Here is a 24,023-nt window from a genome sequence, read left to right as displayed (position 1 = left end):
CGCGATTTGTCACAAACGCGTCCGCGCTGTCACAGTCACGTATTGGTCAGCTTAGTCAGCTCCTATTTACCAATCAGAGACTCAGATATCCTTGATCCCCAACCTCTGCAAACGACTACTCGGAACTTTCACCGCACAAGCTACAATTTTCCACAGAAATCTAAAATCAATTATTGTCGAATGTACAAAGTAAGCGAAAATACAATACATAACAGTACTAATTGAGCTGGGACAGTTGATGATGAGCCAAATTAAATGTCCTGGTCGGTATACAAATACAAATGTGAAATCCCCCAATGCCTCACTGTGAAAGTCTCTCTGGTTGCACTTCCTTCTTTTTCTGTACCATGATATCGTGCGATTCCTGCACATATCTCTCCGACTCATCTCTCTTGAACTCGATTTGCTTTCCCTTCACATGCATATCTGGCTCACGCATGGCAAATGGATTCACGTCTGCACTCGTGTTGAGGTTGGCTAGACTGTGATTGACGAATCGGTGGGTCGTCTCGTCAGATCGTACTGCGTATACGACATCCAGCATTTTGGCATCCGATGAGAGACGCCAGTAGTCGATTGCAATCTGCGGAGCTGGCATGTCGGACCACTCCGGAATACGTCCCGCTTCCATCTCTTGGATACAGCGAGTACTATGTCAAATGGTCAGTCAAGTAGTCAGAAAGTGTCTATAGAGCAAGCGACTCACTAGGTTACAACAGCCTCCTCCTCTAGATGGCCAACGAAACGATGGCAAGTTTTCGGCGAAATCATATATGCGAAGACTAAATCATTGTGAGTTGAAAGCTATGGCATGCTAAAGTTTTAATGCTCACAGAACAGATTGTAGAAAACTCCCTGCGCGCCGAGAATCATGCCACGGAAAAAGAGTGATGGTTGACGAAGCGTCATAAATGTCCTGTAACATGGTCAGAACCGAGAAGAAAGGTGAGAATAATAATACCCGACTCACATGAGGTGCATCCGTTCATTCTCGGCTTCTTCTAGGCAGGTGTGTATCCTAAATATAAAAACGCTACGGTCAGGCATGTCAACCTTGATGAACAATGCATCACGGACCAGCCACTATCTCGTCTCATCAGCCGGAGACTCTGGAGATGCCTCAGAGTCGCTGCTACCATTCCTGGTACACCGGCGATTGATTCCAAAAACAGAATACGCTAGCCCGAGTTGTTATCAAACGAAGAAGACTATTGTGAGAAGGACTTACGTTCAACCATCCTTGTTCGTCTAACAAATATCCTTCTTTCCTTAGCTGTTGGAGTGTCATTTTGGAATCTGGTGAGATGGGTTTGTGCTTGTAGCCCGAGACGAAGTCGTAGCCCCATCTGCAAGGCCCGACATTTAGTGAGGGAGTGCAGAGGACTAACACACACATACCGAGCAAACCTGACGAGGCCGTACGCAAGCTTATCTGAGATGGTCTTGGCTTCACGGTGTAAGACCTAACATCATGATCAGTGTCCACGAGTAAATGACAGGGAAGGGTAGGCTCACCTCGACGGCTTCAACTTCTTCGCGAGTATACACTGGGTGGAACAGTACCCAGTCGCCTTGCATGGTCGGCACAGTGCTGACTGCGTCAACACGAGTCAGAGGGGAAGAGGAGGTGGCAATGCCTCGACGGTCGCGCTCCTCTAAACACGGCAGTGAAAACTAGTCCAAGACGAACGTATGGTACGTCGACTTACGGATATGATGCGGTACCACATTAACCTCTGAAATAGTATTTTGTATTGTGGTAGGATGATGTGTGGCGCTGGACGCGATGGCACGAACACGTAGCGCACCGATCGCAACCTGGCGCACAGGAAGTCGAGTAATAGAGGTTCTGAGCATAGTGGCGATTTTTTACGAAGGCTATCATTCCTTTCCCCACTTTTATACCCCTCTTGAATACTATTCTCATACAATTCGGTGTCCCGATTCCTCCCGAGCCCGAGCTCCGGTTTGGGGGGGCCAATAGGGAGCCATGATTTCTGTGGCTGCAATACGAATAAGGGATTTTGCGGAAGCTAGTCAATAGATATCCTTGTATCTAATTGAACAGTTTTAGATTCATCACGGGCCCGGCAGTAGCAAGTTGCATGAAGGACCAATCAATGGAGCTCCGCCGTCTGAGCCGGACCATCAATACAGTTGACTTTTATGGGAATAAAAGCTATTGGTCGCGCCGCAAGAACTACCACACTAAGTACAGGAGCAAGATGAAATTTACCAGTGCATCTTGTGCGAGTCAATCCAGGATCAGGATTGAGCCTCTGCGTATTCGGAATTACAATGGGCGGTACCTGGAATTTCTTGACCCGTCTAGAGAGGCGATGACTCAGCCGAGCTCCGAATAGTTCACCTATACACTTCCTTGGCTGTGCCCCATTCCATTGGTGATTGGGTGCTGTTTTTGGCTCAGGGATAGGAATTCGGATTACATGTTTCTAGCCGCGAACGAGCTTCATAGTGGCCGTTCCAGGTTCGTGTCTCGGAAGTTCGTCGACCTCAATGCAGTTTCTCGCTGCCCAGACCGGAGCAGGTGAACTTGGCTGTGGCTGAGTCTCCTAACTGACATGATTGGTCGCTTGCTGTACGGACCAATCCGAGGCGAGATACGGGCTGCTACAGGCGCCAACTTTTGATGCGAAAAGTCCCGACTTTTCACCTTCGTTTGCTGTGCACTGAGCGGGCTAAGCATGCCAAGGAAAATTCTCATTCGTAGACAGCACCAGTCGAACCCAGTGAAATCCTCAACAATATCTGTCGGTTACTGATTGCTCAGTCGATGGGGGACGGCTCCAATGCCAGTGAGGGTTCAACATACGTATATCTATTCTTCTCAACCACCGATAGTTGCCCCACCTGAATGAAATGAAATGATAACGACGGATACGGCCACGCATCAAAAGTAGATCTGTCCTAGTTCACTAGAAGCAATCGTCTGGTGTAAGAATAGCAGAGTCACATGCCGGCTTGTTGTTGCTCTGAAGTCGAAGTAATGATACCCATATCGTTATCTTTACTCGCCTGAGGTTGCCGCACTGATCACTAAAATACCTTTCGATTTACTAGTTGCTTTTTGAGGTGGTGGTGGTCAGCAACAAACACCATATTTCCGAGAAGGTGCGCAAGACACTGATACGTCAGATCAACTTGAGGGCTGCTTGCGTACTTGAAGTCATATTTGCAAGAACATGACTGTTGTTACAGAAAATCCACCGAGGACGTTCTGATTTAGAAACAAAATCTTGATATTGGATCTACAGGGAAGGATAGAAGACTCCGGACGTGGAGAAATAGGGTTCCTGTCGAGTCGGACCTGGAGAATTTCGATGGACCCACTGTTTGGACAGGTTGTACGATTTTTGATAGTTCGCCGGGGAAGCCTGAATCCGCCAAGCTGACGGTGAGCAACTACCTGTACCGGCTGTGTCATTAGCCTGACTAGCCATCGATTGAAAACAGAACCCCCTCGAACTACTGACTACAGCGAGCGGTGGGTACTTGCGTCCAGCCAATCAACGCGTGCATCACTCTAGAGTCTTTTCCGGTCCGATCGATGAAAGACAAAATCTGCGCCCACACGGCCTATACACGCCTTGATCTGCTTTGGATCTACCCAGGAGCTGCGCTTTGTAGTTGGAGATTCGAGGTAGATTCGTAGGGATTTTGTTGATTGGTGGCGCAATGTTCAAGAATGTTCAATACTGAAGAAGGGAATTTTTCGCCAATAGACTGGAATCGGGGTTTTATTGATCGCCCGGTATGCAAATATACGGAATGTGGCGTTGTATCGATTAAAGGGAGATCTACATAATGTGGGAATATGGGTTAGAAAGAATATCAGAAAGCTGATTCGCGGTTGCGATTTGGACATTATGTGGATGTATACTCACAGCAATCTGAATCTAGTAATAACAATATTGGCGCCACTGATCGAGAAAACATCGAACAGACAAATGCGGGGAATGCGTTTTTCGAGGAGGGTCCCGGCGGCTGGAGGGCCCTGAATTAAAGTCGAGACGCTTCTTAATTAAAAACGAGTCGGATGAAAGGGGGATACGAGGTTAGCGGGAGGTGCGGATTACGGTGCTGAGGCAACGATAGAAGTCGACCGTCGGATAATTGACGGGTCAAGAGGATGGTTGGCAAGCAGAGAACTTTGAATTTACGAAATTCGAGTGATTCTTGAGAGATTCTGGGTAGACCCACTATCTCATAAGATCTATGAGCGCCAGACCACACGATGAGGAGGAAGAAAGGACATAACTTACCCTCGGTGACGACTGAAAAATAAGCGACTCGGCCGACGGAGTAGTAAGTACGTGTGCATTAGACAAGCTATCCATGTTGTCTGTGCACGCCTTTACCGAGGAAGGCTTGTATAAGCGCAATTTGGCTGGTCATGCAGACACTTTTTGTGTATTCCTAAGCGTTTCTAGATACTTCAGTATGAGGAGTGGCGAAGCCGATGACCTTATCACGAACCCGAACTGATCAATACTAGTAGGCATGAGGGTCTCAAAAGTGGTGTCATGTCGCCGGACACGGTCGCGACCAACGAGACATGCCCTCATTCCTCGAAGGTCGATAAGAGTACATAATCAAAATTTCTTGGATTCTCAGAAACCGAGCGTTAAACACGCGTTTCTAAATTTCATCTGCATTCTTTTTCAACTTCTGTCGGATGAAGAAGAGAATGGGGATTGGCGTACTCGATAAACGGCGTCCCGATAGGAATCCGGGGTTAGGCAGTTTCCGCGAATCTTGAATTTGAAGGGAAAACCTCCCCTCTACCGCGAGGATAACCCTACGAAATATGGGGTGGAGGTAGGGAGCATTAGAACAAGTACTATGACTTCAGGAGTAGCGGGGAGCGCTTCCGTGCTGCGCCCAAATGAACATGAGGAAGCGGGCCATCCAGTCACAAGACATACAGCATGTTGTTTGTGTGGAGCAGGTATCTCTACCCTCGATTGCCCGATCCCGTGTTACATTTGATTAATTTGTGTGCCGGGTATGTGCGATACATATGGTGTAGATACGCCCTGGACGGTTGTTGGATTTCTTTGACAATGCGCCGTGCGTTTAGGAGGTATTCCAAGTCCTGTCAGCTGTCAAGACAAAGTGGCCAGCTGTGGCCCTTCCGTTTCCGGGACTGCAATCCGAGCGGCGTCAAGCTTTCTGGAACGGAGCACCAGGAGACTAATTGTTCTTCGCCCGTCAAGCGCTAAGCACTTATCGGACCAGTAGAAAGCGACTTGTCCAAGAAAATCAAAATATGAAGACTCGGGACTTGAGAATTTCAATGATCGAGTTTCCTGAATTGATGGCTGTCAGCCTAGACGAAGCCTAACCAGGTCTAACCCTGAGACCAACGAGTTTTACTTTACCACAAGAGAATTTAGCTTGAAGCCAGCAACAATAGGTCGTTATTTCACATTTGTCCATTGCGCACCTATCCGACTCGGCAAGTATATGCGTTGATGCATGACGCATCCAACCGATCTAAATTTATGCATTTAATTATGTGAGCCAGGGTGGCATGGAGCCGGGTATCTCGTCTAGGAAAGACCTTCTACGTCGGAAAAAAGCTGATAGGCTATCCATCGATTAGGATGAATTGACTTAGTTCTAGGTAGTTACTCACGCGCCCACGACCATGTTCCTGGAGACTTCGGCAGCGAGTGCGAACCCAATAGAACGGACAAACGCCGCGAAAAGAAGAGAGTCGAAGCTTCCGAAGACCCGGCAGTTATATTGCACTGATTTGTTTTTGGTGCTACGATCGTGAGTCGAGTTTGCCTTGCTCGTCAGGCAAACTTGGGCGATCGCAGAACTGTCAGGCACCTGGACCTGGTCCTCGCCTCGAGGTTTCATGTCCTCTCTGTCAGATGAGGGTAGACCCTTGATGGAAGCGCTAGCGCCTCATTGTTTGCGTTCGGCAGATGGAGAGAGTCCGGATTCAGAGGGTCTGGATAAAGGATATTAAGTCTGCTTGGAAACGACCATCAAGAACGTACATACGAAAGGGAACGGTGGGTGGGAGGAGCGTGGGGGCCCGAATAGCAACGCTAACACTGAAAGATGTAGAAAATGATGGAGACATGGAACTCGGAGGCAGGGAGAGTTTAGAAGCGCAAGGCGCCTACATTGGTAGACGCCACTCAAGTTGAAGGCATAAGCGAGAGCCACATATTGCGAGCCGTATCACTGAGAATCAGCAGACATGGGATAGACCGAGATCGAAGAGACGATTCTGAATCTTCGATGGATCCCGTAAGAGTATTACTGGTACTCGAATACATGCAAGAAACGGAAAAGAGGCGAAGACGCTGCGCCCCGGAGATGAATTCTCTCGAGATGTCATCGGCAATGGAAACGGGAAGAGCAGCGGTGGTGATATGTTATAGAATACGACCTCGTGTAGGGGGGATGTTCTCTCGGAATCGGAGACAATGTAAATGGCCTGGGAGGGGTTGTCCAGCGATAAGACGCGTGGCCGGAACCAAAGATGCTTAGCCCGTAGCTAGTCCGAGAAAAGTGGAGAACAGGAGCAGCGAATAACGTTGTATTCTAGATGTTGCTCGATATACGCGCCGCGACAAAAGAAAAATAAAATAGACCTTAAGAGAATTCTACTGTCGTCAAGGCTGGGCAGGAAAAATAAGGACATGGTCGCCGGAAGAGAAAGATGGGGGTTCCATAAAAGGCAATCGGGAATCGCGTCTCATCATCAGGGATTCGGACTTGTTCTTTTCTTCGACGACGTCCTGTCAGAAGGCAGTGACGGTATCGCTATCCTGCTCTTTTCTCCTTTTCTTACTACTCGTTATAAGGGCAGCCAGCAATGCACTAGTTCTGCTGTACCACCTTTTACTGCCAGCCCATGCAATCAGTTCTCTCACCACTGCCTCTCACCATGGATTCTGCTGACCACGATTTCTCTCCGGCACAATGGAATTCGCATCGCTTTAGTCCATCACCGCCCTTTGAGTCGACACAGGATATGGAATATCCTTCCCCAGTGGGCTCAGTCGCCCCATCTTTCCAGCAGCCAGCGCCGACGTCGACGTCGACGTCCCCTACAGACGACTTCAGCCAGGTCGAGTCATCTATTGGCCCAGATCGTGTGCTGACCCGACGTCAAAAGGCTGCTCTCGAGGGCAAGCGCTCGTCGTTTCCTGCTGCCCCACGCTCTCCAGTGCGTATGTCTTCCCGGGGTTATCAATTATTTGTCTAATTTATTTATTAATAGCAAACTATCCGCTCCCATACGCCACCAGCCTCGCCTCACCGCGAGCGCCTGTCGATGAACGTGTCCTCATTGGGAAACCTTCAGATGCCCCACACTTACCCATTGACCCCCGACTCTTCCTCTACCCCGTATTCACCTGCTTATGCCTTCCCCCAATCTCAGTCTCAATCTCAATCCCAATCTCAGAACTCTCATTCCAAGTCCCCTTCTGACCCTCGTTCTGCGTCTCCTGCTTTGAGCACTTCCTCATCGTCTGTCTCTGCTTCCTCAAATCATCCTCAGTTTGCTCAATTCCAACATACTCCAGGCCCTTCTGGTAAAACACAAAAACAACGCAAACAGCGTCTCTTTAACGTCGATCGCAAGGCCATCTGTCAATATCATCGACAGCATCCCGATGCCCGTCAGGAAGACATTGCTATGCGCTACGGGGTTGAGCGCAGCACCATCTCCAAGATCCTCAAACACAAAGTCAAATGGCTCAGCGTCCCCTCTGATGAAGATCTCCGGATCTCGAAGCACCGGTATGTACCTTTCACCCATTTGATGACATAACCCACTAACGCTGTTCTCCCTCAGACCTTCAAAATTCCCTCTCATCGAGGACAGGATGATCCTGTGGTTAACCGAGGAAGAGACCACCAAAACGGCGCTCTCTGACATGCGTTTACGCGAAAAAGCCCGTCAAATTGCTCGGGAGATTGGCATGTCTGAAGAGAGGTTCAAAGCTTCCTCAGGCTGGGTCGAAAATTTCAAGCATCGGCACGGCATACGCGGAGGAATCTGGACTGGTGACGGGTATAATACGCGCGCGGCTAGGGCACTCGGAATGGGCACCATAGACACCCAACTCAGTCCTGAGGAAGCGGAGGAGGCAATTCGAGGCTACGAGGCCAGAGACCGAGAAATTGAACGAAAGCGGGCCGCTGCACTGAGGCCTGCATGCTGGCCGCAAGAACAGCCAACGCAGCACCCGCCGTATAATCAGTATGGTCCTTCGCAGTATGAAAATCCATCGTCAGTAGCCCCCGCAGCCGAACAATCGTCAATGTCGCAGCCTTCTCTCCAGCCGAGGTTCCAAAGCCCCGAACTATCGACAAGGTATGATGCTACAACAACCGCTGTGGTACCATACGATAATGGCCCGTCTGTGCGATCGTCGGCGTATCCACCTCCAAGCTCTTACCCTGCGCCAGCTCCCACCTCCCCCACGGCCTATCCTCGCCCCCCTTCTCCCAGCTCTTCGTACCCTCCTGCTCCTGCTCCCGACCCCTACCCTGTTATGGAGGCTTACGTTCCCATTCCTAACATCCCCGATAACTCTGTGCCAACTTTAGCGCAGGCTGAAGAGCACTTGAACAAAGTCCTTCTTTTCTTCGACACCACGCCGGGTATCATTAGCCATGAAGATCGGGAAAACCTCAATCAAGTGAAACGCGCTCTGTTCCAAGCAGCGAGCGGCGTGCCTTACGTGAGGGAGTAGCTTACTGAATGACTTTTTACGCTCGTGGTTCTCATATAGAGACGATGTCCGTATCACCTTTCTCCTTTTCTCTCTGGCTCAACAACGGTTTCATTTCTCTCCTTCTCTTCCTCATATGCATACGTACCATCATTCTTCATCTGCATCCACCCCATCAAGGCATCCTTGTATACAGTTCAATTCACTGTACATGTAACCAACCCCATTTGTTGTTGTTAGGCACTAACCAGCAGTCAAAGACGTTCATCCACATACTGAAAATACGTATATACCATACCAGGCACTGTATGTACAGTTCGCGCTTTATATCGATATCCGCGCCTGCCTTGCACGGTTAGTGCACGGCGGGTAATGTTGCATTCGCCAAGAAATAAATATATTATCATCGGCTACTACTTCGTATCTTACCTATAATCTAAGTCGATTGACAATGAGCAGTCTCACCGCCTCCCCTGTGTGAGCCATCCTTCGTAAGTCTAGTGTCGCCAAGACCTGGCCCGGGTAAATGGAGGCATCATCCAGCTAGTCCTAAATAGCACATTTGTTAGCCGCGATCCACGCGATCCTGAACGAGGAAACAAACATCCAATGTAAACCTCTTTATCCACCTCAGGCTGTTTCTCTTCTTTTTTGTTGAGATGGCTCGCGAACTAACGCAGAGGTTTTTTATTGACGCCTTCCCCAGTCGCCTGGGTCCTTTTCGCAAAGAAGTATTGAATACGGACTCTAACATAATATCGGCTTTGAGTTGACCGAACTTTCGTCATTGAGATACAGATACATTTCGCCGGGGATCCCCTATAGGCGGAATCCTGTAAAGAAAAGACGAGAATAAGAAAAGATCCAACTCGGATGAGGTAAAGCGCACCGTCGTATTCACGCTAATGTCGCATAGAACGAAGCGACGAAATTTGAATGAAGAGAAGAGGGTTTGTTAGAGCTGATGCACCGGTTGCGGATGAAGAAAGGATCCAAGAGTACTACCGGCAAGAACAAAGTAAAGGAGGCCGACAGCGAGGAGTGACCGACTTTGTATTTACTTCCTCGAGACGCTGGAAGTATGGGGTTGCTTGAACAAGAAATGTGGCGCAAGGCATTGCATCTCTGAAGCAGGTAGAGCACCAGTTCAACAGATAATTGTGCCCTGGGGCCTGTGTGCAACAAATCGGCACCTCGAGGAGATAAAACCTGATAAAACCCAGCTGCCAGGGCGCAAGAACGGATTAGCATGAAAGAAAGGGGGGAAATGGAAATAAAAACACTCGCCTATTACGTTTATGTGGGGGAAGTCTACAGCGCATCAGTCAAGTTGCTCAGAACACTCCTACTGCTCATAAATAGTCTCAGTGCGAGTAGAACTTGTCGCAATAATACTGGCTACTCTGATTAGCCTGCTCATCCCGGGGACCCAAGATAGGCCCCAGAAATGTGTAGTGCGGGAATCAATTGGTCTGATCACTGATCAGTGGTAAAACCGGTTGATCGGCATTGAAACGACGTTGAATACGTATCTCTATAACTAGAATATTATTTATTGTCAGCGGTACATATACCTGATATTCCAAAAAACTTACCGCGGAATTAAGTAGGTCCCGGAAAGTGATAGGATTTCTCTGGGAAACGCCCATTGCAGTCCCGAGTCTACGCGAGAGAACGATAAATTAAATTAGGGTCCTGAACATCGCTGCGCGGTGACAAGCAGGTGGCAATGCACATTGGGTGCGCATTGGCATGGTGTGAACGAGGCAAAGCATTGAAAGTAGTTCCGGGGTACATCGACAAACTGTCATATCCTCATGGATATACGGCTTTGATATAGCAAGCCCGCCGCATGCATATGCACGGCTGCCGTAAGCAATTGCGATGGGTAAGATCAAGGACGATATAGAAACGCAGACGATTGAAAATAGCGAGCCCTGCATTTCGGGAAAAAAAGACATAGTCTCTTGGCATATGCCTATGGCACCGACTATTAGATGGGACCAGAAACAAGCGACATAGCCAGCTAGGATAAGTCTGGATATATGGCCGGACAAAGATACTAATATTCCTCCTCGGTCCATCGCAGAACCTCGGTATTTCCTTCAAGTTCTCTCCAATAGGAGGCCACAAATAGGACGAGCAAGAGGGCAGCAGAAACCAAATGGGGGGCATTAACCATTCAAGTAAACAACCAAGAAGGTTCGTTTCGGAGCTAGTTTAACCGCAGCCTGACGACAATGGGTCGATCAGACCTTAGGCCTTAGAAGCAAATGTGTTGATCAACTGTCAGCGACGTTATGGACTGTTTCTGGCCACGATTACAAGTAAGAAGTGCCGGTTATGAAGCTACGGATGCATTAGAAAGACCGAAAACTGAGAATTTTCTACGGACCTAACCTTCAACAGATAGTATTCTTGGAACTAAAGGAGCTAAAGAGACATTTTGGGTGCACCAGTGGGGCTATGGTCCTCACATGCAAGAGGGAAAAAGACATGCGTTCAAATTTTGACCCTGTCCGGGCCGACCTTGCCGGTTTGTTTGACGGTGATTTCCTGTTTTGTCGAGTTGGAACACGACCATGATCATGGCTGCCTCATTCGAACGCTCCGTCGCGATTTGGGCTGTATTCAACATACAAAGTCTGTTTCTACCACGACTCGCACAACCCTTTGCCTATCAGGCTTTGGATGCTGACCATGCGGCTGCCGGGATCAATCCGACTTAGGACCCTTTTCTGCTCTCTATAACCCATTCTCTTATATTCGATCTCTTTTTGGCTCAGGTTCTTTTTCCAAGGTGTAGCGACCCCGGTGAGAAAGTGGCTACAGAATCACATCTCTCTGCCTTCGGGTATACTGCCTTCCGCTGCCCGGTTCATAGTGTTTTCCAGCGTTGATATCTCACGATTCATGAAGTCTTGGTTTCAATGTGGGTAGGATGACATGCTAATGAGTGTATCTGGAGCCAAATATCATTGGTATTAAGCGTTACTAATACCGATTGTTTCATTCCCCTTCGGTCTCGGGACGTCGTTGCTAAGCCAAACCGAAAGAAAACTCCGAAGTATCTCACTCTGTTCATTGCCAAGGTCTATAGAAAGTTACTATTTTTCAGGCCACTTTAGCTGCTTTGCTTTGCTTTGCCAACTCATACCGTCGCGGCAGGTAATTTTACCTACTCCGCCATTGTGCATAGACCAGATCATAAGCCTTGTACTCATCTATGAACCTATTAACCCATTTTTCTCTCTCCTTCGACAGTATCTAACTCCCAGCACTCATGAGCAGACTGCTAGTTGCTACAGTACAGCAACGCTCAGTGTTTATCGACGCCCGAATTTCGAATTCGGAAACGAGGTCGATGCCAATCGCCCGCTACAGCGGCATAAACAGATAAAGCATTCTTACCGGGCGGGCACTCAAACGTGCACAGAAACCAGCTTGGTAACCCGCTTTATTAGATACCACAGGAACTTCGTCAAGTGAGTCAAAACCACGTGATCGCGTATCTTAGCAATTGACAGTTTGACTCGGTTGTGATGCGCTATGACTCAATATTGGTATATATATATATATAAGTTCTAGCTGTTGTAACCGAGGCATATTCTGAAAGTCTGCAATGGCTTCCTTGCTCTCTCTACCCAACGAAATTATACAGGAGATTGGCCTTACGGTACGTTTACCATGTTTCCTGTCCATCGCATGTTTCTAAGCCTTTCGAAGGCTGAAATGCCCGACCTCAAATCTCTTCGTGCAGTATGCCTACGTACATGCATTTCTCTCGACCCGGTCTTGTTTCCCTCACTGACCGTCCATTTAAACCTGGCTGAATTCAAGTACCATCGTATCATCTTCCCTGTCCCATTAATTGACAATCTCGCTGCCCATCGCACACCTATTGCGCGATATGTACAACGCCTCTCAGTAGTTGTATCCACCCAACGTTCTCCGTCGGTTCCGAAATTCGATCGCAAGCTCCAGCATAATAACTCTGCTCTCGGGCAACTAAAGAATGACTTACGACCAGCTTTGGCATCCTTGATTAACGTCGTGTCTGCTACGGTTCGGTAAAGGTGCATTTCTTGTACTTTCACGCTAGTACTCATTGTATTCTGGTCCGACTCAGATTCGACACGCATGGTATTCGCACCATTCCTGCTTGGGTCATTGACGAGATCTTCCAAGGCTTGAAAATTCTTCCTCTACTCGACGACGTCCACATATCTCAGCCAGACCTTAATCTACCGTTCCTATCTTCGATCAAACATTTAAATGGATTAAGGACGTTTCATTGGAATGGGTCAGGTCACTGTCACCGTACATTAGAGAAAGGCTTGGCCCTTGCAATTGCGGCCTGCCCGGACCTCGCGCATTTGGAACTGAACGGTGATTCCATGACTGCAAATGACCTTCCCTACATTTCGCATACCCACTCTCAACATGGCTATCATCTGTCTCGTCTGTTCCGCTATGTGTCCCCCGACAAGCCTCTTCTCCTCTCTTATCTCGACATTCGCGAGTGGAACGTCTCCCATTCAGCCTGGCTGTACCCCAACCTTCGCTCCCTACAAACCTTGATCATACGTGACGGCTGCGACGTTTCCCCACACTTCTGGAACGGCCTTGTGAAGGAACACGTCCGGATTCCGGACCTTACCTTGATTGTTGGTACCGATCCAGCACCGCTTCATTTTCTCCGATCAAATAAGGAGATGGTGAGGTTGGTTCTATGGACGGCGCTCAAAGACTTTGGGGAGGAATATGAACATGTAGAACGTATGGGGAAGGCATTCTTCAAGGACGTGTTGCCTCTTCTTTCGGGTACATTGGAGGAGCTCCATATTAAGCCTAGGATGCGGGGGAAATGGGGATATGGAGACCATGCAACTGACTCGATCACGCAATGCAAGCAACTGAAGGTCTTGGGGATACATGTATCCGACTATGATTCTATGGTCAGGGTCTATTATTCGCTTCTTTCATTTCAGCAGCAGTACTCACCTTTCAACGGTAGGCATCTTTATTAGGCATCATCAAAGTGTTGCCCGCTTTGCGTACGCTGTATCTGTACGAAGCTCCCACTCGCGAGCGACCTTGGCACGCGCGAGGTTCCGTCGATACAGATGCTTTAGAGAAGTTTCGCATAGGAGACACCAAACGCGAGGATGTGGTGCGTAACCTCGAAGTAATTCTTCCGCAAGGGGTGGTATACAAACCAGAGTTAATGATTGATGGAGAGAAGCCATCCTGGTTCTTTAAGCGCCTCCAATCAGTGTAATTCTTCGTCCTGAAATTTGTAGAGGTCAATTCCTCAAAGAAACCGTAGGGTGGTACGCTTCAATCTATGATACTTACTGTTACCAATGGCCTAAGGAGTTTTGAATCAATGATTCGTGCGCAAAATTAGTTTATGGCTATGTTCTTACGCTTCACATCAGCCCACTCCGTTCAGGGAACATGTTTCATCGTATCCTCGCGAGGATCGCGTTTCTTAGTTGAATTTGAGGGCCCTGATAACAACACAGGATTACATATCGCCAACCATCACCACTCCGTGCGCCTGATCGCGGTGGCATCAGGCCGAGACGGGAATTCAAGCAGTCTGTAAAACATTGACCAAGTTTTTGTACTAGTACCCCCGTGACTCACCGTGTACGTAGAGAGTCGTGAAGCGGTGGTGGGTGCGTCCAATTCAGGTGATAACTCGGATCTGAGCAAAGAAGCTGAGAAAGTTTATGAAATGGAGATTTATAGAACGACACCGACCATGCAAACTTCAGTTATAGCATCCACTAGAAGCTGATTAATGATTACTGGCATGTTATGAATCCGCAAGTCATCCTCACTCGAGAGCAGTCCGGAACGGGCGCATACGTGCAGAGAGCTGAGTGGATATCGCAGCCGAGCTCCAGATCCGTATACAGCTATTCGTAAGTAATAGTCAAGCATATGGACCGTAAGATGAACAATGAACATTTGAAAAACTTTGTCTAGCGCTGTTTAGCGCTATTGGTCATCTCAAATTTTCATATCGATGTCCACATACAGGAGTTGATGCAGTTGTCGGTCCCTCTGTTGCGGCGTAACTAGAAAGTAATGGCTATTCGAAGAGAATCAATACGCAGAAGATATCAGGGACTTGATCTAACACATTGTTGGATTCGAAACATCAGTGCATCAAGATGCGGACTCGGATTCGGGGACCGCTGTATTCATCTGAATCTCGATGGAGTTCATATTATTCATGAATATCGCGGAGTTGAACGTCCTTGTGGCAACGCCTGAAATGAACAGAGCACCAGGGGCAAACAATAACAATTCGCTAACTCTTTCGTCCGAGTCGGATGATTTAGTACCCCAAGCGCATATAGGCTTGTCGTCCGCTGCATCCACGCGCCTCGACCCAACTCCTTCGTACCCGACAAGATAACAACAAACCCAAAGATCATCGGAAGATTCCAGTCGGCGCTGTGTGGAGTACATAGGAAGGTAGCATGATCCGTGGCGAGAAAGCGGAAACGAAACCTGGTAGTAAATATCAGATAAACCACGTTGAGAAAAGAAAAGATCAGCGCGAACCTCCATTCAAATGAGCAATGTGCGCAACATGGTGAATCATGACTTCTTCGAACCAGACCTAACCGAGGGTAAGTAAATGAATTCTCTAAAAGCGGGGGATTTGTCGTACGCTTCGGGACCGGCATTTTTCATGATGGTCAACTTCCCAGCGGAGGCAGCTGACACCATTTGCTGCTCTATCGACTTGTTGATTTTAGCCGAAAGATTCTTGATGAAGCTTCAGTGATTCTGAATACTCGGACGAGAAGAGGGACCTAACGCACCTTGTGCATTGCAGCCTGCTTGACAAGGACAGCTTTTTTGGGTGGAATATATCGTTTTCCTTTCTTCGTAGCTGCAGCCGCCTTTGATGCCTGGCGAGCTGAAGGACCAGACTTGGCCTGCAGGCCCTTTGTCTTTCCCTGTGCCATCGCGGTAAGAGCAAAAGCGTTCGACGCCTAACGTGACAATAAGTCACGATCGTCACACATCACACCCACGTGGCGTCGTGATCCCGCCATTCACCGACCCAACCACAATCTCAGCGTTATATCACTTCCAGGCGGGCATGTCTTCCTCCAGCATGTTGCGCCTGCAGCGAGTTGCCCGTAGACAAGGAACTGTATACCTTTTTCTTGCCATATCTCTTGAATATATGCTGATACAATGTCGAACAGCGAGCATACCACAGTCTTACTCCGTTGCCTAACAAGGTCGCCGTCGCCTCAGGGCTTCCGGGTTATAGCGCAGGTATCAGGGCATGTGGTTACGGTCTTTGGCTGCACTGGATTTTTGGGAAGATATCTCGTGTCTAAGCTCGGTGAGCATCCCTCGTCATCTCGATTGACGCTCAAGTTGACAATATTACAGGGAAACTTGGCACCCAGGTGGTCGTTCCATACCGTGACGAAGACGAAAAGAGACGTCTGAAGCCCATGGGTGATCTCGGACAAATCGTACCTATGGTTCGCAGCCCGGCGCATCCATCCCCTCGGACTCTTCTGACGCTTCCGTTGCCCACAGGAATGGGACATCCGTAATGAGTCCCAGATAGCCGAGTGTGTAAGGCACTCGACCATCGTATACAATCTTGTTGGACGTGACTATGAAACCAAGTGAGCCGCTCGCGTCATACCTCTGACGAAACTTTTTCATTCTTGGAACGTTCACAGAAACTTTGACTTCTCGTCAGTCCACGTCGAGGGCGCCGAACGAATCGCAAGGATCGCAGCGGAGTCTGGTGTTCCACGCTTCGTCCACGTCTCGCATCTTAACGCCTCGGCTTCTTCACCGTCCAAGTTCTACCAGGCCAAGGCAGAAGGAGAAGATCGTGTGAAAGCGGCCTTCAAGGATGTTACTATTGTTAGGCCTTCGGCCATGTATGGGTACGAAGATAAGCTGCTGAATAACATCGCTAGTACGTTTCTTGGGCTTTACCCGTACACCACTACCCATGTGCTGATCCAACCATCACTAGTCTGGCCGATCTGGTGGAAGTTGAACAATGCTGAGACTCAAGTCCGGCCGGTACACGTACGTTGGCGCACCTTTCTATGGGCATTTGATCTCACGAAGACTGCTCCTCAGGTCATCGACGTTGCACAAGCTCTCGCCAACCTCATGGAAGTACCCCGATCACCTGGAGCTCTCAACCTTCCCGGTCCATCCACGCTCACATACGAATATCTATTGGATCTCGTGTCTTCCGTAACGCTTCAGCCACCATCTAAAGCACCCACAATTCCCAAAGCAGTGGCAACCCTTTTGGCCAAAGTTGCTTCGCAATCAGTGTGGTGGCCAACTCTCAGTCCAGATGAAGTGGTGAGAAGATACGTTGATGATGCTGAATTACCGGGCAATTGGGATCTTGTCGGAGTTACTCCGTCAGAAATTGAACATCATGCCATTACATATCTGAGACGGTACCGTTCTGCAGATAATTTCACGCGACCAATCGTATTTCCTCCTAGGCCGGACGTAAGTGTCTATCTGCGCCGTTCTACTGTTCCTTTTGCTCATGTCTTCGGCAGATTGTCCTAGAGAACTGAATGGTGGAAGAGGTTGTAGACTTACCCACTATTTAGAAGAAATAATAAATACTGTCCTCTGGAATTCCTTTCTGGTCTGATGTTCTATGACGGAATGTTTTCATGGAAGCGGCGTATACATATGGAGTGGGGTGAAAGATAGGTACAGACAGAAAACGGTGTAAATAACAAGCCGCAAGTCATTAGAGGTGTGCAATCCGGAGTGATAAATACATCCCATCTATCCCTCGACGTCATCTGTACCCGACTGTGTCTAGAATCCGGGAGGAACCAATGGTTTTGGTTGGTTTGCTTGCGGATACATTGGAGATATCATCTGGAGCAAAGATAGGTTGAGACACAGCAAAAATTACGAGAAAAAAACTGACCTGTTGAGCACCCTGTTGTTGCTCCAGCATTTCCTTCTCCTGTGCTACAATTTTTGCCTCGTCTTCCAAGCTCAGGGCCAAGGGAAGAGCGACGAGCAGCGCAGACGTCGTGACGACCCAGACAATGTTTCCGAAGAATTTTCCGCTCTTTTTGACAAATGAAGCGGTTTTTGAGACGCGCGAAGAGATGCTATGGCGGGTAGTTGGGGGTACGATGTCTACGAGCGCAGCGATACGGTCAAGAATGGTCTCGTCTGCTGACAATTCAGAAGAGACAGAAGAGAGCGACTCTGTCGATGAGGTGCGCGAGGACGACGGGGAGGCATAGGGAGAGTTGGATTCCTTGTCATCAACAATTTCGACCTTGACCATGGCTGACGGGATGTTGCTGAGAAAAAATTCGGAGCCGGGCTGAGTGGTCAGGGTGGCTTGGCCTTATTTGGTCCCCTTCCTGAATCGGCGTTCATATAAAGTACCTTGCCCTCTAGATCTTGTTGTTCCATCCCCTTGCTCGCCCCTTATCGCGGTACCATGCAGGCAGATACCCCAATGTCGTCGGAACCATCGACCAGCTCTATTCAGTCAGGTATCCGTCGTTCGTCGTTCTTCGTCGTCCAGCACATAGCTGAGCTTACAGATTCCACTTTGTAACGTCCAGGCATCGTGCTACCTTCTCCTTCGATGCAAAATCAGATTCACGAGCTCGCGAAGACTCTACCTCCGCCAAGGAAACAAAACACGGCCTGCGATGCCTGTAGAGCTAGGAAAGTTAAGTGTCATCGGCTGCCGGGCCAGGAGAAGGTACGTTCCACAGCTTTCCTTCTCCGTTCTATCATTGACCTTTTGGTCGTAGTGTCAAGTACGTTTATTCTTTATATATACTACCATCGTGCTCAAGCGATGTCTCCAGCATTGTGTCTCCAAGAACTATCCGTGCACGTCAGTCCATCTGCCTCGTCGATGTACTTGAAACATTTGACTCATTCTCGCTCCTTTGCTTTAGTCATTTCGTCCAGCAAGCCACCAGCGAGAAGAAGCGAACATCCGCCCCCGGGCGACGGAAATTATCATCTGCCAATTCCAGGTACGTTGCGCCGTTCATTGCATTCGTTGACGTGGACCCACGGCGAAGCCGATTGCTACCACCCATGCCCTCTGTCTGCCTTCTATATGCAATTTCGCTGATCATGGTTGCTTAGTCCACCGTCTCCCAACCCTTTCAAGAAGTATGTCTTTGCTTCGTTGTGTCCATACTCGGGCTTGGCTGATTAATTATCCAGTGGTTCTCCCTCCATAGAGAACGGCTCCCCCGGTCATATGCCAATGTCGAGCACTTACAGATATAGTTTCTATCCGCCTGTGACTATGAACTCGTCTACGCGTGAGGTCCTTGCATATCTGTTCTCACCGCCGGAAATCGGAAAGTCAGTGGGTAACGCTATTCGCGTAACTTTTCATTTGGTAACCTCAATATCGTAAAATCAGTGATCCGACATCCTTTACGCAAATCAGAGTTTCGCCTTATTTCCTCTGGGGAGAACAAGCGTCAAAACTCGAAGAAGAAGCCTTCAGAGTCGAGTGCGTAGTTTTCATGCGCTCCTGATTCCTTTGTATTTCATGAGAAATATTTCTCTTTTTTGGTGTGTCCATTTGTTTATTATAATTCCACTGTAATATGCTGACTACTATCCGCAGTCTTTCTCTCACTGTCTATTGCATCCCTAACTGCATGCCCTTGTAATTTGACAGGTTCGCTCTCGACCTCGTGGAAGTTTTTTTTCAGATCGTTCACACTCGGCTGCCCCTGCTTAATCCCGAGCAGTTTCGTAACAGTCTACGATTGCTTCCATCCCATGCGGCAAAGGCTACCAAGCATCTGCATCCTGCCTTGGTGGCCACCGTCATTTCGTGGGGCGCTAAATTTTCTGAGCATCCCTTACTCGTCGCCGATCGCCGACGTAATAACAACCTCAGTGCTTTGGCGAAGACTCTCATACTACGGACCCGCGAACTTGCTGAAGCTCTGAAGGTACATCGTATGCCGAAGGATGACCATGTAGTGATTGGACTGTTGATCGAACCACTCCAAAGTCGTAAGTCTCTTTGCCAACCTTAATTTCCAAGCTTCTTTCTAAAATTTCGTCTCTCCAGAAACTCCTGATGACCAGACAGGTAACTCAACCTGTCACGCAGTGTGGCGTAGGTTAATTGAACTCTCCAGGCTATCACGGGTTCTGGCTGGGCTCAGCGACAAGGCATCTTATGGATCTCGGGGTAGGTGACAAGCTCCATGCAGACATCCGATATTTCAATTTGCTTTAGATTAATCACAAATCAGTCATATCGTCCGCTAATCGCGACACGGAAGAGCGTGGAACCATGATATTTGCCTGGTGGATGGCATGTATATGTGATGCTTACGCTTCGCTGTACTACCGTCACAAACCGATTCTCGATGATGACGATTACGACATTGACTTCTATACCGTCGATCCCATTAATCCCGACGGTCATGACGGAACAACTCCCTCGCCAAGAGAACAATTAGAGGTACGCGAATCACACACTGAATCCGACGTGCTAACTAAGTAATTCCACGCCAGTTTTTGGTTAGTGCCGTGGCCCGATGACTTTCCCCTTCTGACGTCATGAGCAACAGGGATACTACCGAGCAGCTCACGCTCTTGCACGAACAGCGCGGCAGATGTCCAGGCAACTCTGGAAACCTGCGACCGAAGCCGATGGACTGCCCTTCGAGATCCTATACACGTTTTTCAAAGCCCTTACTGAGTGGCGCGATGACTATCTCCGTGCAGTAGGCGTTCCCAGCAATGAGAACCAGACGTGGGACTTTGTTACCGTGAGTAGACAAATCCTTGTTCTGTAAAATTGCTTATTCTTCGTGATCGTATTTTAGGCGGTGTCTTCTTGTGCCAGCGATGCGCAGTACCATGTGATGTGGATCATTCTTTTCAATGCGCTAGATGAAGTTGGGGTAAAGGAGATAAACGAGACCACACGGCTTGGTGTCGATCCGAAGTTCACGCCTGACTTCGCACAAATGGATTCAGTGATGCGAAAAATTGCGGACGAAGCTCTACATGGAGCTTGCCGGATATCTGCGCTGGTACGTCGTCCGTTCATGAGTCACTCACTTATCGAACATCGTCACTCACCATATTTATAGGCAGCGGTGTTGACGAGTAACCAGTACCTGGTACGTAAAAGGTCCTCATCATTCTTCGGTCGATCATCTGACTCGAGTTTCATTGCTTAGCGACTTGACCCGGCGGTGATGCATGTCAGTTGTATCCAAGCTGGAACTCTTCTCGCACGTCTAGGACGGCCAGAGGCGATCAATTGCATCAATGGCTTAGAGCAGTACAGCCTGGCTTATGAAGAAGCTGGCGATCATGCCAGTGAGATCCGGCGCATATATCGAACTGGAGAGAGTGACTTCAACCATATGAACTCGGTTGCTCCCAGAGTCGTTCTCGAAACAGGGTCGCCAGGGTCACGCCGTGACGATATGCAGATTGACGAGCGATGAAAGGAGAAGGAAGAAAACACTCCCCGCTCAAGGTTCGGGGTTTTTCTGTTTCGGATTCGCTGTCTATCTTGGAATCTTATGTTGTACGATTACATTTGCAGTGACTGATTTTTCTTTTTTTCTTTTGGTTGTACATTTTCACATAAACAGGTATGAAGGCACCAAGTAACGGGGCTAATGGTAGTTTTGATAACTGGACACCTTATTTATCATCCTATGCGTATCGGTAGTAGCAGTACTGTAAGGTAAGGTCTTGTACTGTATAGACAGTTGTATTCACTCGCTTCAATTTGTTCCCGCTCGTCCCGCTCAGCATCCGCGGAAGCAGATCCAGTCCGGCAACTAAACTGATTTAGCGCCGATCAAGCTGGTCCAGACATAGAGCATCTCGATTAGTTTCGATTATAACGAATGATATATAAGCAAAACAAAATATGACAACAAGTACAGATAGCAAGCCTCCAGAATAATGGTCAAAAAACATATATAGATATCATCCCACAAACACCATGGCATCAGAATCGCTTCCTTCATCATCTGAGGAAATCACAATCACTTCTATAGGTTTGCTTTTCGCCTTTCCTCGGGTTGGACTCCCCTCCCTCAGCCTACGACTAGGAGAGTCCAGTTTGTTCTTCCGCGGGCTCTTCCTCACCATATCGTCTTCGGGACCTCGACGACGGGCTTTGGCTTTGACAGGAGAGGGTGTTAAAGGCGGCAGCGGAGTAGGTGACGACTGCCCTAGAATAGGACGGTCATCATCCTCAGTCGTGGTCATAAAATAGATCTCGCGTTTTGCGAGGGGTATCGAACTGGCCCGTTGGAAAGGCTGAAGGTTTCCTCGATGGTGTCTTGGCCGTACCAAACAACGGTAATTGAGCAGACGACGAGCGCTCGGGTATAGGCAGCTCGTCTTCGTCGTCGCTACTATTATCGTAACGTAAATCTCGCTCCTTTCGGGGGCTACCGAACTCATCCTCCAAGTCCATAGGGAACGGTGCGGGCTTCCTTGACGGTGTCTTAGTCGGACTGGACAATACTTTCGTTTTGGGAAGTTTATCGAGTGCCAGAAGAAGTTTTGACGAAGACGAAGGTATAGTACTGGGTAAGGCGGATTTCGATTTGCGTTTGGTAGGTGTACGGGGTGTCGCAGAAGGAGTAGCCGCCGTCTTCTTCTTCCTCGGGCTCGTTGGTGGTTCGTCATCACCGCTCATCTCCTCCGTCACCTTCTTCTTGCCTTTGGGTTTCTTCTTCTCTTTTCTGCACCTGATCATCTCTTCAAACTCTTCGACCAAAGCGGGCCTAGCTTTTTGGACCATGACGGCCGGGAGCCAAACACGGAGGGGCCCACGCTGGTCCTCTGCAGAGTCGGTAGCACGGTCTTCGAATTGCAAGAAATCGGCAGCGTCCGGACCGGCTCCAGTTGGCCTCCTCCAACCTTGCACACCAGATTCCGCTAACCGGACGGGGACGGAGACGTCGATTTCAACGCGATACTGCAGAGCGCGACCTGTCGATTGATGCTCCCGTGTACTGTGGATCTTCGTCATCCACCCAGCCTCACCAACATCCACTGCCTCGTTTGCAGCGAACTTGCGCCAAACGTATTTCTCATCCTTGCCCTGTTCACCCTCAATTATGTATCTTCTTAGAACACGGAGGGCCAATCCGGGCCATATGAGCGTCCTGAAACGCTTCACAACCGATTCTTTGTACCCCCACTCAAAATACATTTCGCACAGCGCAGCTATTGCAGGGACATTTGGCTCCTTCTTCATCCAGTCGATATCGATGTACCTCTCGAGTGGTGATGTGACTGGTTCCGTGTAAGCTAATAAGATGTTAATATCCGGAAAGGTTGCTGGCACGGAGTTTGCCAGCCTGTTATGCTTGTGTCCCAGGCATCCAGAGGAATTGGTTCTGAGTTCCTGGATAACTTCTGCGCGCCAGATAGGGAGATACGCCAGTAACTCCTCTCTCGTTTGGGTCGTCGCTACGTGGTACAATCTATCTGCGTGTCCCGCGTGAGCAAGGCCTTTGGCGGTATTAGGGCCGCAGCCAGGAAGTCCCTCGGGGGAATAGTCACCGCCTGCACAGAGGGCAATTAATATGAGCTCTGCCCTGCTGAGTTTCACATCCTGAAACACCATTACGAAGTTCTTCTTCTCCGTATCTGAAGTTTGCGCGTGCGTCGAACTTGGGTTCCGCCAAACCGTCTGGGCGCCGAACAAGAACGCGTCGACGTCGTCGGTAAGAACGCCGTCGATGATCCCTGCAGCGTTTAAATATGCCAGCTCCGCCTCCGCCTCGCCTGGGGCCATGCGCCATTCAAACCCAAAAGCTTCGATAAAAGCTTTCAGTCCGTCGGTCAGCGGGTTCTGGGCCCAGGTATTGATACGTTTTCCTCGCTTCCATGCTGGTCTCCCTGGGCCGTCGAAGATGAAGAGAGGCTGTATAGGATTGTGAAGAAGAAGTTCTAGACGAAAGAACAGAGTTCGCAACTCGGGATTTTCGCCTTCCTGCCCATACTCGGCGTGGAAGAACCAAAGGGAGACGTCGATACCGAGGCGAAAGGCGTGTGGCGGCCGATTTGTAGAGGCTATCGTCAGCTCGTAGACAGATTTCCTGGCTGAGAATTCGTCGAGGAGTGGCCAGAGTTTCGCAACGCCCATCGTGGGTCGTCGAAGTGGCTGCCGCTGGCCCACGACCGCGAAATTTGAAACCTACTCACCACGTGACTGTGGGGCGTCTTAATTACCGTTGCTTT

At 48.9% G+C, this 24,023-nt stretch overlaps 9 protein-coding genes across 9 annotated transcripts; 4 read left to right on the top strand and 5 right to left on the bottom strand.

Annotated features, from left to right (window-relative positions):
- Positions 1 to 108: 108 nt before the first annotated feature.
- Positions 109 to 2,082, bottom strand: EV420DRAFT_1517585 (mitochondrial alternative oxidase). The gene is made up of 9 exons (XM_060472013.1): positions 1,710 to 2,082; positions 1,516 to 1,655; positions 1,399 to 1,463; positions 1,229 to 1,346; positions 1,078 to 1,178; positions 971 to 1,018; positions 834 to 916; positions 707 to 782; positions 109 to 650 (listed from the first exon to the last, which is right to left on the bottom strand). The coding sequence occupies exons 1-9, from the start codon at positions 1,855 to 1,857 to the stop codon at positions 302 to 304; spliced, it is 1,128 nt and encodes a 375-aa protein (XP_060335797.1). The 5' UTR covers positions 1,858 to 2,082; the 3' UTR covers positions 109 to 301.
- Positions 2,083 to 6,715: 4,633 nt separating this feature from the next.
- EV420DRAFT_1058005 (uncharacterized protein) lies at positions 6,716 to 8,469 on the top strand. Its single transcript, XM_060465565.1, has 4 exons — positions 6,716 to 7,213; positions 7,268 to 7,791; positions 7,847 to 7,987; positions 8,134 to 8,469. The coding sequence occupies exons 1-4, from the start codon at positions 6,899 to 6,901 to the stop codon at positions 8,177 to 8,179; spliced, it is 1,026 nt and encodes a 341-aa protein (XP_060335796.1). The 5' UTR covers positions 6,716 to 6,898; the 3' UTR covers positions 8,180 to 8,469.
- A 1,653-nt stretch (positions 8,470 to 10,122) lies between these two features.
- Positions 10,123 to 10,921, bottom strand: EV420DRAFT_1057983 (uncharacterized protein). Its single transcript, XM_060465564.1, has 2 exons — positions 10,325 to 10,921; positions 10,123 to 10,269 (listed from the first exon to the last, which is right to left on the bottom strand). Exon 1 carries the CDS (start codon positions 10,811 to 10,813, stop codon positions 10,412 to 10,414), a length of 402 nt encoding a protein of 133 aa, XP_060335795.1. The 5' UTR covers positions 10,814 to 10,921; the 3' UTR covers positions 10,123 to 10,269; positions 10,325 to 10,411.
- A 1,382-nt stretch (positions 10,922 to 12,303) lies between these two features.
- EV420DRAFT_1057759 (uncharacterized protein) lies at positions 12,304 to 14,245 on the top strand. The gene is made up of 4 exons (XM_060465562.1): positions 12,304 to 12,405; positions 12,456 to 12,799; positions 12,859 to 13,687; positions 13,747 to 14,245. Exons 1-4 carry the CDS (start codon positions 12,352 to 12,354, stop codon positions 14,008 to 14,010), a joined length of 1,491 nt encoding a protein of 496 aa, XP_060335794.1. The 5' UTR covers positions 12,304 to 12,351; the 3' UTR covers positions 14,011 to 14,245.
- Positions 14,246 to 14,954: 709 nt separating this feature from the next.
- EV420DRAFT_1057807 (uncharacterized protein) lies at positions 14,955 to 15,883 on the bottom strand. Its single transcript, XM_060465563.1, has 5 exons — positions 15,575 to 15,883; positions 15,421 to 15,518; positions 15,312 to 15,369; positions 15,060 to 15,200; positions 14,955 to 15,000 (listed from the first exon to the last, which is right to left on the bottom strand). The coding sequence occupies exons 1-3, from the start codon at positions 15,719 to 15,721 to the stop codon at positions 15,348 to 15,350; spliced, it is 267 nt and encodes an 88-aa protein (XP_060335793.1). The 5' UTR covers positions 15,722 to 15,883; the 3' UTR covers positions 14,955 to 15,000; positions 15,060 to 15,200; positions 15,312 to 15,347.
- A 73-nt stretch (positions 15,884 to 15,956) lies between these two features.
- On the top strand, positions 15,957 to 17,455 carry EV420DRAFT_1725901 (uncharacterized protein; the record flags this gene model as incomplete). Its single annotated transcript, XM_060479827.1, has 7 exons — positions 15,957 to 16,110; positions 16,161 to 16,255; positions 16,314 to 16,405; positions 16,463 to 16,707; positions 16,768 to 16,823; positions 16,878 to 17,267; positions 17,321 to 17,455. 7 exons carry the CDS (start codon positions 15,957 to 15,959, stop codon positions 17,336 to 17,338), a joined length of 1,050 nt encoding a protein of 349 aa, XP_060335792.1. The 3' UTR covers positions 17,339 to 17,455.
- A 136-nt stretch (positions 17,456 to 17,591) lies between these two features.
- EV420DRAFT_1263292 (mitochondrial outer membrane translocase complex, subunit Tom22) lies at positions 17,592 to 18,078 on the bottom strand (the record flags this gene model as incomplete). The annotated part of the gene is made up of 2 exons (XM_060467162.1): positions 17,592 to 17,654; positions 17,707 to 18,078. 2 exons carry the CDS (start codon positions 18,076 to 18,078, stop codon positions 17,592 to 17,594), a joined length of 435 nt encoding a protein of 144 aa, XP_060335791.1.
- A 78-nt stretch (positions 18,079 to 18,156) lies between these two features.
- Positions 18,157 to 21,600, top strand: EV420DRAFT_1057474 (uncharacterized protein). Its single transcript, XM_060465560.1, has 17 exons — positions 18,157 to 18,507; positions 18,560 to 18,565; positions 18,617 to 18,645; positions 18,710 to 18,790; positions 18,906 to 18,932; positions 18,987 to 19,130; positions 19,192 to 19,284; positions 19,456 to 19,799; positions 19,858 to 19,878; positions 19,928 to 19,980; positions 20,029 to 20,256; positions 20,310 to 20,315; positions 20,366 to 20,566; positions 20,624 to 20,833; positions 20,894 to 20,923; positions 20,984 to 21,288; positions 21,407 to 21,600. Exons 1-16 carry the CDS (start codon positions 18,388 to 18,390, stop codon positions 21,254 to 21,256), a joined length of 1,866 nt encoding a protein of 621 aa, XP_060335790.1. The 5' UTR covers positions 18,157 to 18,387; the 3' UTR covers positions 21,257 to 21,288; positions 21,407 to 21,600.
- A 149-nt stretch (positions 21,601 to 21,749) lies between these two features.
- EV420DRAFT_1618444 (PIN domain-like protein) lies at positions 21,750 to 23,928 on the bottom strand (the record flags this gene model as incomplete). Its single annotated transcript, XM_060475341.1, has 2 exons — positions 21,750 to 21,946; positions 22,359 to 23,928. 2 exons carry the CDS (start codon positions 23,926 to 23,928, stop codon positions 21,750 to 21,752), a joined length of 1,767 nt encoding a protein of 588 aa, XP_060335789.1.
- Positions 23,929 to 24,023: the final 95 nt, after the last annotated feature.

Source organism: Desarmillaria tabescens, assembly GCF_030435595.1.
Source record: "Desarmillaria tabescens strain CCBAS 213 chromosome Unknown EV420scaffold_6, whole genome shotgun sequence".
Lineage (NCBI taxonomy): Eukaryota > Fungi > Basidiomycota > Agaricomycetes > Agaricales > Physalacriaceae > Desarmillaria > Desarmillaria tabescens.
This window is presented reverse-complemented; position numbering and strand designations above follow the sequence as displayed.